This window comes from Gambusia affinis, linkage group LG16, assembly GCF_019740435.1.
Source record: "Gambusia affinis linkage group LG16, SWU_Gaff_1.0, whole genome shotgun sequence".
In the NCBI taxonomy this organism is placed as follows: Eukaryota; Metazoa; Chordata; class Actinopteri; order Cyprinodontiformes; family Poeciliidae; genus Gambusia; species Gambusia affinis.
In genome coordinates this window covers 576,578-594,640 of record NC_057883.1, presented here as the reverse complement: position 1 = coordinate 594,640, position 18,063 = coordinate 576,578, and the positions used below count along the sequence as shown (strand labels likewise).

General features: G+C 36.0%; 1 protein-coding gene across 7 annotated transcripts in view; it reads right to left on the bottom strand.

Annotated features, from left to right (window-relative positions):
- Positions 1-18,063, bottom strand: part of LOC122845669 (nesprin-2-like) — a 283,421-nt gene that overhangs the window by 173,388 nt on the left and 91,970 nt on the right. For all 7 annotated transcript variants that reach the window (XM_044141999.1, XM_044142000.1, XM_044142004.1 and 4 more), the window contains exons 27-30: positions 9,316-9,413; positions 9,082-9,202; positions 8,708-8,998; positions 7,596-8,191 (exon numbers count right to left, since the gene is read on the bottom strand). In XM_044141999.1, the coding sequence (XP_043997934.1) occupies positions 7,596-8,191; positions 8,708-8,998; positions 9,082-9,202; positions 9,316-9,413 (1,106 nt within the window). The remainder of the gene's footprint in view (positions 1-7,595; positions 8,192-8,707; positions 8,999-9,081; positions 9,203-9,315; positions 9,414-18,063) is intronic.

Sequence of the window (18,063 nt, the reverse complement as noted above, 5' to 3'; positions counted from 1 at the left end):
ATCTTCTGCAAGCAAATTCAATGTTGATGAATATTTTATTCTAGTCTCTCACCAAAACTTGTTGACACATCCATAAAAGGCAGTCAAATGAGTATTGCCGGCTCTAAATATAACATATTAGGGTTAAAAATTTTTTAAAGTACAACATGTCACACTCAGAATAAGCTTTTATCAGAAAATGCATTACTATATAACTGATACTATGTAGTAAAATATTAGCTATAAAGTAATGTTTTAACTGTAAAGAACCAGGGTCATTCTTCCCACTTCCCCTAGAATAACATTTTTTATTATTATAGATAGTATTTCTTTCCATTGCCAAATTATTTTTGTGACTTGAGTTAGGTTCTCAAAATATAATTTTCTTAAACAATTATTTATTTTTATTCATTTAAAAGATTTAGTTGTAAAGTCTTTAATTTCCTTTTAAAGCTACAGTATGTCACTTTTTTGAAATAGTGGACTTGGCCTGAAATTTTGACCAAGCTCTGCCCTCTTGCTCTCTGCTACGATAGCATGCTCTCCCCCCATCAACCCCTCCCGCACAGAGAAGACTAGCGTGAACATGCAGGCTAGTAGCAGGGCTCAGCGGATGAACAGCTAATAATTTATACCTATCAATTTACATTACAAAAAATCTGTTAATATTGTAGCGTTGCACTCTTTTTCTAAGTTATAAATCAATCAATCAATCAAACTTTATTTGTATAGCACATTTCAGCAGCAAGGCATTTCAAAGTGCTTTACATCAAATCAAACACAAAAATACAATGCAACATAGAATCAACAATAAAAACACAACATAGTCAGATTCCGTCAATAAATTTGCAATTGATTACGTTTTAAATAAAACTCTAAACAAGTGGGTTTTTAGTTGAGATTTAAAGGAAGTCAGTGTTTCAGCTGTTTTACAGTTTTCTGGAAGTTTGTTCCAGATTTTTGGTGCATAGGTGCTAAATGCCGCTTCTCCTCGTTTGGTTCTGGTTCTGGGGATGCAGAGCAGAACCAGAACCAGAAGACCTGAGAGTTCTGGAAGGTTGATATAACAGCAGCAGATCTTTAATGTATTGTGGTGCTAAACCATTAAGTGATTTATAAACTAACAACAGTATTTTAAAGTCTATTCTTTGAGCTACAGGGAGCCAGTGGAGGGACTTTAAAACTGGTGTTATGTGCTCTATCTTCCTGGTTTTAGTGAGAACACGAGCAGCAGCATTTTGGATCAGCTGCAGCTGTTTGATTGATTTGTTGGACAGACCTGTGAAGACACTGTTACAATAATCAATACGACTGAAGATAAACGCATGGATGAGTTTCTCTAGATCTGGCTGAGACATTAATCCTTTAATCCTGGAAATGTTCTTCAGGTGATAGAAGGCCGTCTTTGTAACTGTCTTTAGGTCAGAGTCCATCACTACTCCCAGGTTTCTGGCCTGATCACTGGTTTTTAGTTGTAATAACTGAAGCTGTGCATTGACTCTAGATCTATAACTCTAGATCTATAACTCTAGATCGTTCCTTATTAGGTCCAAAAATAATAACTTCAGTTTTGTTTTTGTTCAGCTGGAGGAAGTTTTGGCACATCCACATATTTATCTGTTCTAAGCCTCTGTTCAGTGATTGGATGGGATCAAAGGTCACCTGGTGGCATCGTAATGTAGAGCTGTGTGTCATCTGCATAGTTATGGTAGCTAATATTATTTCCTGTTATAACCTGAGCTAGTGGGAGCATATAGATATTGAATAAGAGGGGTCCTAGGATTGAACCTTGGGGTACCCCACATGTGACCTTTGACCTCTTTGATGAGAAGTTTCCAATTGAAACAAAGAAATCCCTGTTCTTTATGTACAATTCAAACCAGTTAAGCACTGGACCGGAGAGTCCGACCCAACTCTCCAGTCCATTCAGTAGTATGTCATGGTCAACAGTGTCAAAAGCTGCACTGAGGTCCAACAGAACCAGCACTGTGGTTCTCCCACAGTCCGTGTTTATATGGATGTCATTGAACACTTTTATGAGGGCAGTTTCTGTGCTGTGGTGAGACCGGAAACCAGATTGGAAGGAGTCAAAGCAGTAAATAGGAAGCTATTTAACTGTTTACACACAACTTTTTCAATAACTTTGCTGATGAATGGGAGGTTGGAGCAGTAACTGTGTTTAATTACTCAATGTTAGATAATTCCTGCTAACTATCTAGGCAATGTCAAGGCAGTGAATTAGCAATTTACATTTTTTGGTTTGCACAGTATGATATTTCTTCTGTATGTTTTGCGACTAGTTTTGACATGGAGTTCATGGGCTCCAATGAGGAATTTACAGAAACAGTGACGAGTGGGGATAAGAGATTTTTTGTTGTTATTGTTATTGGTAATAATTTCTATGTGACTATATTAACAAAAACACGCAGTTTTTGTTAATAATATAATATATAGTTCTTTTTAAAATTATATATTTGATAATGTATGCCGAAATCAATCTTTATATGTATTTTTTTATTATTTTTATGGTGGCTAGAGTACCTCACTTCACCAATATGAGCTGCCAGGCAGAGTGCATCCAAACCTCCAAAGTTCTGGTGGAAGATAAGTAAGCAAAACAATGTAACAAAAAAGGACTTATCTTTCAGGGAGAGAGAAAAGAAAGTGAAGGAATAGAAAAAAAACAAGATAAAGGTGTGTTCTAATGTGTGTTGGTAACAGTGATGTCAGTAACGCGTTACTGACGTCGGACCACTTTTTTCAGTAGTAATCTAACGTGTTGCTATTTCAAATCCAGTAGTCAGACTACAGTTACTTATCAAAATCACTGTGCGTTACTATCTTCTTTTGTTATTTAATCGTATTTCCTCTACTTGTCTTGTCGAGTGACCGACGTCTCTATGCGACAGAAATGTAAACAATGGAGGGAGATGAGCATTTTGTTGGAGGAAAAACTGGAACTATTTTGAGTTTCTGTCACCAAGTCTGATTATTATAAGCGGCTTTGGGCTTCATTTTTTTAAAGTCGCTTGCAGATTTAATGAGTGGCGGGTTGCTCCTTTTTGGGCTCGTTTTTGAACGTGAAATTACTCATTTGGATTTAGGAATAAGCAGAAACTCATAATAAATCCCAGAATTTGTCCGTCATTAAGGTAGTTTTAATCAGTCTCTCCCTGTCCATCATTTCCCGGATGATCCGTCCCGCTGTGTCTTTGTTAATGTCAAGTTAATGTATTACCTCTGAATGACGTCGAGCTTCGCGTTGCGCTCCAGAAAACTGCAAACATCGAGACCAATATGAACAGCGCAATAAACGTGAAAACAGCCACGAATGAACGTGTCCGTAGTTGCCAATAATTATAATGGCAACTTAACGCCACTATAATTATTAATATTAAGATAAGTGTCACAAATCTGTGCAGCCATCTGAGTTGTTGAGCTGCAAGAGGAGCTCTTTGCGCTTTGACACCAAACGCAGGGCCGTAACGCATAACCCGGAGGCTTGGGGGGGGAGGTTGAAATTCTTAGAGTTTCCCAGACAACAGTGGATCACACAAACTATTCACTTTTTTTTTTTTTTTTTGTAGTGTTTTTTTGTACAATCTCCTCTTCAGTTCAACCTTATCAGTGGCGACACATTGTTGATGTTACCATTATAAAATAGCTGACAATTAAGTATTAGCAAAGCTCAATGTGATTTTCACAGGAGGCTGAGCGTTGTTGTTAACAGCTGCTGAAAGTAACTAAAAAGTTACTTTTAATGTAACTTAGTTACTTTCCAAATCAAGTAGTCAGTAATCTAACTAAGTTACTTTTTCAAGGAGTAATCAGTAGTCCGATTAAAGTTACTTTTTCAAAGTAACTATGCCATCACTGCCGATAACTATGTTCTTCTCCCGAACAAACACACCTGCACTGCGGGCTTTAGAAGACAAAAATGCGACAGAGCGGAGTCAGGAGGAGTATATAAATACAGGGGAATCACTATTTGTCCAACTGCACTTTGTGTTTTTTTTCATAATCATTTTTTTCCGTTCTAATCCAATGACTCAGGTCGTGGTGGAACGGATATCCGCAATTTGAAGCCTTCACTTCGTATTGATGATTAAAATTATTCTTTCAATATAGTAATTTGTAAAAAAAAAAAAAAAAAAAAAAAAAAAAAAAGGAAAACATTTATACAGTACTTTTATTTGTTATAAAATTGCTTGGCCCTGTAAAAAAAGGTTTTGTTCTTTGTTTTAAATGTATTATGGAGTATTTCATTGTTTAATAATCGTTAAAAAAGTAAAGGCTCCTACTTCGCGGATTTTGCTTATCATGGGTTCTTTTTGGAACGTAACCCCCGCACAAAACAAGGGATCACTGTTGGACACAGTAATATTTCAATATTGAAATGAGGTTTGTTGGACTAACAGAAAATGTGTAATATACATTAAAACAAAATTTGAGAGGTGCAAAAATTTGGGTACCCTAATCATTTTATTGATTTGAATACTCCTAACTACTTTTCACTGACTTACTGAAACACAAAATTGGTTTGATAACCTCATTAAGCTTTGAACTTCATAGCCGAGTGTAGCCAATCGTGAGAAAATGTATTTAAGGTGGCCAGTTGCAAGTTGTTCTCCAATCTAAATCTCCTCTGAAGATTGGCATCATGGGGAACTCAAAACAACTATCAAATGATCTGAAAACAAAGATTGTTCAACATAGTTGTTCAGGAGAAGGATACAAAAAGTTATCTCACAGATATAAACTGCCAGTTTCCACTGTGAGGAACATAATAAGACCACAGGGACAGTTCTTGTTAAGCCCAGAAGTGGCAGGCTAAGAAAAATATCAGAGAGGCAGAGAAGAAGAATGATGAGAACAGTGAAGGACATCCCACAGACCACCTCCAAAGACCTGCAGCATCATCTTGCTGCAGATGGTGTCACTGTGCATCGTTCAACAATTCAGCGCACTTTGCTCAAGGAGAAGCTGTTTGGGAGAGTGATGTGACCGAAGCCTTTTCTGCAAGCACACCACAAACAGAGTCGCTTGAGGTCTGCAAAAGCACATTTGGACAAGCCAGCTTCATTTTGGAATAAGATCCTGTGGACTGATGAAACAAATATTGAGTTGTTTGGTCATAGAAAAAGGCGTTATGCATGGTGGCAAAAAAACACAGCGTTCCAAGAAAAACACTTGCTACCCACTGTAAAATTTGGTGGAGGTTCCATCATGCTTTGGGGTTGTGTGGCCAATGCCGGCACTGGGAATCTTGTTAAAGTTGAGGGTCACCTGGTTTTCTCTCAATATGAGCAGATTCTTGAGAATAATGTTCAAGAATCAGTTATGAAGTTGAAGTTACGCCAGGGATGAATCCTAAACAACGCTCCAGATCTACTCAGGCATTCATGCAGAGGAACAATTACAATGTTCTGGAATGGCCATCTCAGTCCCCAGACCTGAATATCATTGAACATCTGTGGGATGATTTGAAGCGGGCTGTCCATGCTGGGCGACCATCAAACTTAACTGATCTGGAATTGTTTTGCAAAGAGGAATGATCAAAAATATCTTTATCCAGGATCCAGGAACTCATTAAAAGCTACAATAAGCAACTGGAAGCTGTTATTTTTGCAAAAGGAGAATCTACTAAATATTAATGTCTCATTTCTGCTGAGGTGCCCATATTTTCGCACCTGTCAAATTTTGTTTTAATGTATATTGCATATTTACTTTTAGTCTACACAGTAATATTTCAATACTGAAATATTACTGTGTCTATAAGTCATTGGTTGTACCAAACTGAAATATCTGTTCCATACATGCAAATATTTAGAGATAAATATAATTAAGATTAATAGGGGTGCCCAAACTTTTTCATCCCTTACAAAAAAATCTCATGAAAATCACATGTGATCACATGTTGTTCACACAAATTTTACATGTGAATGATGTGAATCACATGTGAAAGCACATGAATACGTGTGATTTTGGAACGTTTCGTGGTAAAATCACATGTGATCACATATGATTTTCATGTGATCAGATGTGGAAATGTGTGAACCACATGTGATCACATGTGATTTTTTTGTAAGGGATGACTGTATATATATATTCCATGTAATTTTCTCAAACCATTTTCTTAAAAACTTTATCCATTTTATTTTATTCTATTATCTATACAACTTAATTTTGATGTCCTGTATGTTTTTGTGTGTAAATATTGCAATCTTTGTTTTAAATCCTCCTTGAAATTGCCATTTCTCAATTTTATCAATAGTTTCTTGAATTGTTGTAGTGATAAAGTTTGCATTTTGTCCCCTCTTCCACATGAGTGCATGTTTTGCACTCATTTGCAAAAAGTGAACAGCTTCTTGAGTTTTGTAAACACATGTATCATTGCAAAAACATTATTGTTCCCTCTCTGTTTCCATATTCAATTGCATAATTCATAGAAAACTTTTGGCCTATTTTGACTTGTAATTTTTTATTTGATAAAAGTCCCAACCCAATAAAACATTTTGACAATAATAGCCAGTTTGTATATTTTAATAAATCGTTCTACTCACAACATGTCATAGGTTTTCTTTATGTCAAAACATAGTGATAGTGATCAGTAACAACTGCAGTAATTTTAATGTCCCATAACAAAATTCTAGCCATTGAGTTAGACACAAATGTTCAACTTTCTGCAGGCTCTGTTCTTGTTCTCACATTAATTCTTGTTCCCCTCCCATCATTATGACATACAACATTTTTCATGTCTATTAACTCTTCAATAACTTGTCTGTTTTTATTATTGTATTTACTCCACAATGTACTGTTTGCATTAAAATCCCCACACCATATAACTTTCCCTTCCAAAAGATTCCTCCATCTTTTCAAAAGTCAGTAGTTTACAAAGATTATAAAAAATAATATTACGTATTCCTTCTGTTCCCCATATTTCAACTACACTATATTCCAATTCTATACCTTCCCCTAAAATCTGATATTGTATTCCCTGCTTTCTAAAATCATACACCCTCCCCCACTTCCCTCTTTTCTATCCATTCTTAAAACCTTTTATAACAAAATCTAGATTTGGGTTTAGCTATGCTTCCTGTATACATATAATCTCTGTTTTTTCTTCAAGTTCATCTATATAAACTTTAAATTCCTGTCTGTTTGCAATTAAAGTTCTTGCATTCCACTGTAATATTGTCATATGTTTTATCAGCTTTTGTTAATTCCTTAAAGTCTTCTGCCAGAGCACCAAAAATGTTTCTTTTTGATTTATCTAAATCCTCATCTCATGGAATGCCATTAATTACACCACAAATAATTTTGTTTTCACCAATAAAGTTTCTTTCTAGCACCGTTTTTTTTGTTGTTGTTTTTTTTGGCAAATGTTTTCAACATTTCAACACTGGATTTTTTTTTACTTTATTTTGTTTATTTTTCTGTCTCACATATCATAGCTTAGGATATTAAAATAATTCTAACTATTTTGAGCAACAATACCACAATGAAAAAAAGAAATTCAGTAGGGAAGAATAAACTTTATCAGGAGAACTGTCCTAAGATTAAGTGCAAAAACCAATATTAACATGAAATCCAAATGAAACTAGATTATGAATTACCTGTGCTGCGCAGCAGGCATGGTGGGCTCTTTCAAGCCTTGTTTTTCAATCGCATCCTGAAGCTTCCTCAGCTCTCCAAGTGTTATCCTTTTCCTTAGACCAAAAGATTTGCTTTGAGTCTCTTTCTGAAGGCCTCTCTGCTGGCTGGCCAGTCCACTGTCAGCCTCCTCCAGGCTTCTCAGCAGTACAGCCACCATGTCAAGACAGGAAGCTGGGGAACCATCCCTAGTTACAGTCAGCCTGGCTCCTTGCAGGAGCAGGTCCAGCTGAGGTGCCTTTTCTTTCAGACTGTCAATGCTCAGTCTGATCAGAGACAGTTTGCAGCGACAGTCCTGCAGGACCACAGACTCAGTGCAGGAGGTACCTTGGACCCCAGATATGTCATCATCCACCTTGCGTAGTGAGATGAGAAATTGGTCAAGTGCACGGGCTGCCGCTTCGCTCTTCTGGACCTGCTGTCGGAGCTGATCCAGGCTGGCTTTATGAGTCTCGACTTCTCGAGTCAGACGGAAGCATTCTCCAGGGTCCAGGTCACTGGACTCAGGGTCCAGTCGGGACAACTGATCCAACTCACTATGAATGTTGTCATGGAGCTCCTTTGGTGAAACGAGACAAAGTTTTGTGTTGATTAATTATGAAAACACATAACAAGACCTGTTCCCATTTGATTAGAATGTGTCAAACTACAGCTGCTTCCCCTAAAATCAGAAAGTGCTGCCATTTACCTTTTAAATCAGTTAAGATCAAATACAATAATATGCATACCACATACAGTCATATTTAATAAATTTGTAAATTGGAATCTGAGGTTTGTTCAATTTAAAGTAGCTTTTCAAAATATCAACCTTTAAGTTGGTTGACAGTTTGTGTGTAATTAATCCATATAAGGTGTTCTACTTGATAGATTGAGATATTGCATAAATGAACTTAATATTTTGATTTAGTGATTATGACTGTAAATATCAGGTCAAGAATGCTTTGACTTTGGACTCTCCTTGTGTGAATTCTGATAGGGAATTCCCCCTCCTACTTGTGAGAACAAATGGAAAACATACATATTCCCCACTCCCCCAAGCATTTGCACAGCTGAATGGTTGACAAGGGATATTGACCTTAATATCTTTAAGGATGTTGGTGCTGGCCAAGCTGAAGCCAGTAATATCTTTGGATTGTCTCAGATAGCGGTCCAGGCGGTCATTAAAGTCCACCAGGTGGTTTTCTGTGGAATCAATCTGTCTGAGGGCAGCACCCAGTGAGCTGCCTCTCCTCTGAAGGTTTGTCTGTTGGCTGCGCCAGAGCTCCAGCAGCTCTGCCTTCTCTTGCTCCAGCGAAGAGTCCCCTCTCAGTTGGGAAAACTGGTTTGCATACTCAGACCACAGTAACTCAGTCTCCTGTCTCAGAGACTGTGGAGGGAAATAGTTCAAGTCAAATTCCTTAACTCATCACTGTGATTGGTCTGTTTGTTTTGTCATTTTCTGACATGTACCTGTATTTCTTGGAGTCGTGTATGCAGGGCTTTCAGGGAGATTAAGTCAGAAGGAACATCCGTAAAGTTCTGTTCATTTTTAGCCAGATGAGCTTGCAGAGTTCTTTTGCAAGTTTCATATCTGGAAATTCCATGAGATGAAATAAAACAATTATCTAAATATTACTATATCAAAATCAGCAACATAGTCAAATAAAAAACATTCTAGTGCTGAAAAATTGGGATATAGTGTACCTTTCTAAAGCTTCCTTCTTTGTGATTTCTTCCACAGATGCTTGCTTCTCAATGTCAGTCTTCTTCTCAACCGTTTTCTGAACTATAACCTGGGACACCTGCACCACAATGATAGAATGACATGTCTTATCTGTTGTACCTCACTGGATATTTTTTGAGCGGAGTTTGCACTAGACATTTTTGTTGTCCATCATTTTGACTGATGGTGTCATAAAAAATTCTGTCATATATTTTTACCAATCAAATTTTTTTGTTTAATTAATATTCAACATGTAGAACAGAGAATGCAGATTCCATCACAGATAAAACAAATAAACACATCTAGCCTTATTTCCACAGCAGGGCTGGCCCAAGGCATAAGCAAATTAAGCAGCTGCTTAGGGCCCCAGGGCCACTAAGTGTAGCTGATTTTTAATTTTTTTTAGTAATAATTTCTGTTGTTATAATATCAAAAACACAATTTCACCATGAAGTGATTTGTTTTTACAATAATATATATATTTGATAATGTATGTAGAAATCAGGGCTGCACAGTGGTGCAGTTGGTAGAGCTGTTGCCTTGCAGCAAGAAGGTCCTGGGTTCGATTCCCGGTCCGGGGATCTTTCTGCATGGAGTTTGCATGTTCTCCCTGTGCATGGTGGGTTCTCTCCGGGTTCTCCAGCTTCCTCCCACAGTCCAAAAACATGACTGTCAGGTTAATTGGTCTCTCTAAATTCTCCCTAGCTGTGTGTGTGTGTGTGTGTGTGTGTGTGTGTGTGTGCGTGTGCGCGTGTGTGTGACTGGTTGTGTGTCCTGTGTGTCTCTGTGTTCAACAACTCTCCTGATCCCACTAGGGGACAAGGGTGAACAGGAAATGGATGGATGGATGGATGGATGCTCTTGCCGCGATAGGTACCGCAAACTTCGCCGGTAACATGAGCTGCCGTGCAATATGCAGAGTGCATCCAAATAGCCAAAGTTCCTTTCAGAAGTTAAGTAAGTGTTAACCAAAATAATTATTTTCACTGTTATCATTTGTATTAACCAGGTTATTCATTCAATTAAGCATATTTTTATTATATGTGTCTTACTTATTAAGGTTACAGTGCCTCTCTGCTCAGAGCTGCACTTTCCTCTTAGAGGAAGACGTTGACAGGAAACACCAACCACAAAGTGCAGGATTTTCTATATCACCTTAAAGGTGTCACAGCTTGTTCCATCTTTTAAACGCATTTCTGCCCAGCAACTTATCTTTGTGCAGACACCTGGCTGCTGACCAAGATAGAATAGTGTCTAAACCGCCTGTCTAAACTGTGGAACTCTCGGGGTGTGAAGTGAATAAGCGGTTACAGGAAACCACACTTTACTGTGTGCATTGGTCAATTGGGTCATGATGTTCCACTTAACTGTGTGACCGTTGCTCTAAGAGGTGTTGTTTTTACTTCCAAGAATTGTTTTTGCGCCACCTAGGCGTCTAAAGATGTGTATAAAAACTGATGTTCTGTCCGATGTACAGAGAGAGTTTGTCTGACAGTGTCTGGCTTCACACATTCTCTCCCCTGCGCAGGTGTGTTGTGTTTTGAGGTTTTTAAGTTTTTCTCTAATAGAACTGTGTTTTTGTTCTGTTTTTAAATCCTGGTCATTTTGCCAAGGTTTAACATAAACAAAACAATATAAAAAGGACTTAACCTTCAGGGCGGGAGAAAAGAGAAAGAAAAAAGCCAAGGTAAAGGTTTGTTTTAATGTGTCTTAGTAATGTAATGTAATGTCAAATATTTAAAAAGCTGCTAATAGAAAATTAGCTTGAACGGTCCAGTTTATTTATGCGAGGTCTTTGTGTGAAACTGAGTTAACCTTTAAATTAGTTGATGAAGTCCAGTACTGGTACCGGTCCACATTCTAGGGGAGAAAGACTCACCTGGTATAAATTACATTTTTAGCTATTGGAGTAATGCTTAAGAGAAATTTATTTAATCACAGAATGTCATGAATATGTGTAGAGCTGCACCGACTGCAGTTTTCTGGCCGATCCCCGGAGCTTTAAAAAGCCTGACCTGCCGATTTTGGTTGATATGATTTTCTTCTTATGTCTGATATGTCGCTAAATAAATCAAGAAAGTCACTGAGTTGGCAACAGTGGGGTGAATATTGTTAACTGTAAACGTGCAGATCTACCTGGTGGGCCGGTGCGTCAGTCAAACCTCTCACTGCAGAGCAGAAGAGGACAGTGGTTTATTTTTAAACCTTTGCTGATGAAGATAAGATTAGGGGATAAGATGAGCTTCACATATAAGTATTGACCGACCAAAATCCCCCCAAAATTAAGGAAATCGACACCCAGAAATCAATTGGTCGATAAATCAGCTGGCCAATAAATCAGCTGGCCAATAAATGTATCCTGTCATACATGTATGTAATGTAAACAGCACTGCCAGAGATTGTGACAAAGTGGTTCAGTGTATGTTCACCACTTGTCCCTTATTATTATTTTGATACTTTAATTTTTTTTGTAATGGGTTATAATGCTTAAATTTAAACATTAGTTTGCAACCTTGCTTCATTTACTATCCCGGGTTTGTTTGTGTTAGTATTATGTTGCAGTTTCCATCTATTTATATGTTTAGTTTAAAGCTACCACTTTTGAATTATTGGTTGAATTTGTTTATTTTGTTTCAAAGTATATTCTTGGTATTTGTGTTTCTTTTTTTCTTACCATTCTCCCTTGTAGCTTTGCAGCAGGTCAGAAGTGTGGGAGTGGCCGGCCCAGTGTTTCCTGTTAAATGGCTGAATGATGTCACTGATTACCTTGCTGGGATCTACCAATTAGAGGGTTTTCTATTGCTTTGTTTGTTTTTCTTTAAAGTAACTTTTGAGTTATCTTGTTTTACAGGGTTTATTTTGTACATTATTTCATTGTGTTGAGTTTGTAAATTAGATTAATAATATTATTCTTGTTTCTGTTTAGACTTTGTTTCATTTTTACCTGTTTAATTGTGGCTTGGTCCACTTACGTGCAGCTGTGTTGCCAATTGGCTTTAAAAAAACAGTGTTTGTGGAAGCTCAAGGGAGAAATCATATATACAGATGGTTCAAAAGATTTAGTTTCAAATAAAACAGGATTTGCTTATGCTATTCCTGAACTAGATATATTTATGAAACAAAGAACATCTGACCATTTAGCTGTATATACAGTGGAAATGTTAGCGATACTGATGGCCTTACAGTGGGTAGAGCAAAATAAAATAAGAAAAGTTCTTGTATGTTCAGATTCATTATCAGCACTAATGTCTATTTTAAATATTTCATCTGAAAGTGGTATGGAGTTAGTATATGAAATTTATGAAGTTATATTTAGAATGACACAAACTCAAGTAGAGATTAGGTTTATGTGGATACCAGCCCATAAAAATATAGAAGCGAATGAAATGGCAGATCATTTAGCTAAGGTGTCTTTGAAACAAAGTAGAATTATGGAAATAACGTATTGTAAATCTGAAATAAAATCAATTATTAAGACCAAAATTAAATCTGAATGGCAACAATTGTGGGAAGAAGGTACTAAAGGTCGTCATATATTTCATATACAAAAGAAAGTAGGAAATATGGAAATAATAGGAGAAAATCTAAGAGAGCAAGTAGTAATGACAAGATTGCGCCTTGGACATACTGGATTAAATAAAACTCTACATTTGATAGGTAAACATCCAACAGGTAGTTGTGAATGTGGTATGGATGTGGAAACAGTAGAACATGTAATTATTCATTGTGAAAAATATACAGTAAGTAGAGAGAAGTTAAAACAAGAAATTAGGAAATATGATATAGAAACATTAAAGCTTAATAAGATTTTAATTAAACATAAAATAAATAAAGCAGTTATTGCATTTTTGAAGGTAACAGGATTATATGTAAGAATTTAGATTGGGGGAGATGCTCTGGTCCACACTCCAGCACAGTAGATGGCGATAATACATCTTAACGTTAGATGTCACCTGCCAATAAAAACCACAAAGAAGAAGAAGCTCAAGGGAGAGAGACTTATAAGAGTTGAGTCCATTGGTTACTCCTTCTTCCCATGTGATAAGGGAAAAAAAGGATTGGGTAATGGGAAAAGATGAAGATGAAGAGGAAACAACTGAAATAAGGAAGAAAGCAATGATGGAAGAATTTAAAGTAATATTAAAGTTTAAAACTGGGCAGGATTTGATGGGGGTAAGTCCTATTAGTTTGTCGAATGGACTTATGAGAGCTATTGGAGAGGTAGAGTTGGCTAAGGTGATAAGAGATGGGAGTCTACTAATTATATGTAAAAATGCTGAACAAAGAAATAAAGCTCTTAAGCTACAAATGGTGTGTAAAAAGGAAGTGATAGAAAGAAAGGTGGTTGAGTAGGTAAAAGGGGTAAAACAGGTGATTTCAGGAATCCCTGTAGGAGAAAACTTGGAAGAGATGAAGAAAATGATTAAAGGAGGAGAAATTACAGAAATCAAGAGACTACAAGCTTATAGGGATGGAAAGAAAATGGATAATACATCTGTACTATTGGTCTTCAAAGATAGAATTCTGCCTGATAAGATAATGATTGGATATTTGAGTTATAACGTAAGACAATATGTTCCATCATTAGATGCTATAAATGTCAAAGATATGGAAATGTTGCAAATGTTTGTAAAGGGAAGCAGAGGTGTGGCAGATGTGGAGGAGAATGTGGAAATAATCCTGTCAAGTGTTGCAACTGCAGAGGAAATCATACTGCAGCATATGCAGGATGCAATATAAGGAAAGAGGCAGCTGAAATTCAAAAAATTAGGACTGAGAAGAGAATAACTTATACTGAGGCAGTGAAACAGGTGAAAAGTAATGATAATAAGTTGAATGAAAATCAGGAAAAGATAGTAGTGACAAATAATGATCAGGGAAATATTACGTTAGATAAATTAATTCCATTTCTTGCGTACATTATTAACTGTGCAGAACAAGCAAGAAATAAAACTGAGAAGATTAAAATTATAGTGAAAGCAGCTACACATTTTTTTAAGGTAAAAGATTTATCTTGGGAGAAAATACATGATGAGCTAAGACAAGGTGAAGGGTCAGCTGATTGTGAAGCGTCTCAAACAGTTACATAATTCTAATAGTACAGTGGAATGCTCGAAGTTTAGTAGCAAATGAACAAAAATTTAAAGGTTTCGTTAGTAAATTAAATCCAAAACCGGACATAATATGTATTCAAGAAACTTGGCTCAAACCATCATTACAGTTTATTATTAACGGTTATTCAGTTCTACGTAAAGACAGGGAAAGTAAAAATGGAGGATGTGCTATATTTATCAAAACTAACATAACATTTATTCAAATACCAGTACAAATAGTGTCAGACTTAGAAATCATTGTTGCTGAAGTATGGACAAATGAAGGGAGTGTCAAAATAATTAATTTCTATAACCCTTGTAAACAATAAGAAAAATCAAAACTTGTAGAAATCCTAAAACGTTGGAGAGGGAAAATACTGTGGTGTGGGGATTTTAATGCATATAGCACATTATGGGGTGAACAAGATAACTATAAAGGAGAGATTGTAGAAGAGTTAATAGAAGAAAAAGGATTAATTGTTTTAAATAATGGAGAAGGCTCTCGGGTGGATATTGTAAGAGATAAAGAGTCTGCTATTGACTTGACATTGGTATCTCAATCTATTGCTGATGTATGCAGATGGGAAATAATGATAGAAAATACAATGGGAAGTGATCATTGCCCAATAATCATTAATATAGGGGTAGTTATGAAACAGGATCAGTCAAAGGTTGAGGGGAGGTGGAAGTTTGGGAGAGCAAATGTTTGGAGTTTTGAGTGAAGAATGCTTAAAAAATGTAATTCAGAAATTAGCAAGGATATAATAAATTCAGCTAAATTAAGTATTCCCAAAAGTACTGGAAATAGGAAGGAAAACAAATAGTTCCTTGGTGGACAATAGAATGTTCAATAGTTATTAAACAGAGAAATAAGGCATTTAAGTTATTTTAAAAAAATGATAAACTTTCAGAATCTGAAACTAAAAGAAAACAGGCAGAAGTTAGGAGAGTTATTAAAAGTGCTAAAAGAAATTATTGGAGAAAGTATTGTGAGTCTTTGGGGAAGAATTCAGCATTAGATAAGGTCTGGAATACTATTAAAAAATGTCAGGGAATGGAAAAGAGTTATCTTTTCCAATAATAAAAGAAAATGGAAATAATCTAGACAATAAAAGTAAGGCTGAAGTATTAGCAAAGATGTTCGCTAAGATACATAGTACAGAGAATCTAAATAATAGGGAAAAATTAGGACGTGAAACCAACAAGCAGCAGAATATAGAATTAATTCAAAATGATCTATGTATCGAATAAAAATGTAAGGAAGGAGTTTTGCCTGATAAATGGAAGGAAGCTATTATTATTCCTATATGCAAACCTGGGAAACATCCATATTTAACTGAAAGTTATAGACCAATAGCCCTAACGTCGTGTTTAGGTAAAGTTATGGAGAAAATGATAAATAATAGGTTAATATATTTCTTAGAATCCAAGGGGAAGATTAAAGAATACCAATTTGGGTTTAGAAAAGGAAGGAGTACGATTGATCCAGCAGTATGTTTGGAACATGAAATTAGACGAGCTCAAATGAATAAAGAGAGTGTGATAGTAGCAGTGTTCTTGGATGATTTGTTGTGGAAAGAAGAGTTGCTGATTAAATTAAAACAAGCGTAACAAGCATAAAGGGTAAAATGTGTAGATGGATTAAAAATTTCTTAATGGGAAGAAATATTAGAGTGAAAATAGAAGGGGAAATTAGCTCAGAATACCAAGTGGAAAATGGAACTCCCCAAGGGAGTATTATAAGCCCTATTTTATTTAGTATAATGATTAATGATATTTTTAATAATATAGATAAATCCTTAGGTGTTTCACTATTTGCAGATGATGGTGTTATTTGGAAAAGGGGAAGGAACATTGAATTTATAAAACAGAAAGTGCAGGAAGCATTATATAATGTAGAAGCGTGGGCGTTAGAATGGGGATTTAGGTTTTCAATATCTAAATCTAAATGTGTTGTTTTTTCAAAAAAGAGAGTGGGTAGTAATGTGGAACCAAATTATATGGGAGTATAATAGAAAGGAGAGAAGAAATTAAATATTTGGGGATATGGTTTGATAAAAAACTCACATGGAAAATACACATAGATAAGATAGTGGTAAAAAGTGAAAGAATTTTAAATATTATAAGATGTCTAGTAGGCAGAGAATGGGGAGCTGATGGGAAAACATTAAGGATGATTTATATTGGATTAATTCAATCTATTTTTGATTATGAATGTTTTTTATATAATTCAGCTTCAAGTAATTTATTGGCAAAGATAGACAAAATACAATATCAAGCGTTAAGATTATGCTGCGGAGCGATGAAAACAACTCCAGTCTCGGCTCTACAGGTTGAGATGCCAATGAAGATCAGAAGAGAACAAATAGCAGGAATATATTGGGCGAATATTAAAGGTCATGATAAAAATTATCCTCCATATTTAACACTTAAACCTTGTCAAGAAAAAGAAAAATACAAATAGTTTTGGATGGGTAATTTTAAATTAAATAAAAGAAATTGGGATCAATAAAATTCAAATTAGTTTGGTAGTTGTCTATCCTGCCATCCCACCATGGATATTAGAACAGGCTGAAGTTGGCTTAAAGTTGGAAAAGGGAAGAGAGATGGAAAAGAATGAAGTGGAAAATTATATAAATAAAGAATATTCAAAATATATCCAAGTATATACAAAACCTTCAAAAATGTCAAATAATCAAGTAGGGATAGCGTTTATTGCACCGGATTTAAATATTATGGAAAATAAAAGAATTAGTGATAAAGTAACAGTATTGTTACGTCCACCTGGCTCGTTTGGTGGGGTAACATTAATGGAGATCACACAAGGATTTTCTGAGTTAATAAAAAATAAAATTTATTAAATTATATTAAGTAAAACCTGAAAAGGGATTACCTAAAATAAGAAGCCAACACAGATTAATACAAATCACCACTACAAATCAAGGTCCCCACATGGTTTGTATAGAACGACAGGGGTCCACTGTTGTCTGGTGCACAACCGCACAAGTCCCCACGTAGATAGGATGGAGTGACATACACACTCCAGGATGAGTGAATACAGCAGAAATTAACTGAACTAATGTTTTTAAATACAAATGTATAATCTCAAGGAAATTTGTATTTATACAAACACACATAAAAATGTGTGTTTATTTTTTTAGTTCCAATCCATGTCAAAGCCATTACAGAAAAAATAATAAACCAAATATTTTAGCCACCTGAAATAATCTGTTCCCCCTCCATAACATGGGAATAAGTGTGCTTATTACTCTCTTCGCAAACAACAAATCCTGTAAATATGATAACACAAAAAAGAAAAAAACAAGCTCAAAAGGGGCGCTAGGGGCCTCAAGGATAAAAGGGGCAGAGGCTCAAGCCTGAATGACCCACAGGCAGCAAAATGAGTAAGAAACGGATCAGATGTCTTCAGAAAGTTTCTTTGCGAAGGGGAAAAGGCCCAGAGAAGAGACAGGAGAATGGATTTATCCTGGTAGGTGACTCCCACATTCACACTACATAATATGTGGAGACCAACTCGCTAATGAGGCAACGAACCCTACAAACTGCTTCGCCACATAGCGAGCATAGCATAAGCAACACTTCGAGTGTCATTGTTTCCCCATCACTCCCAGATGG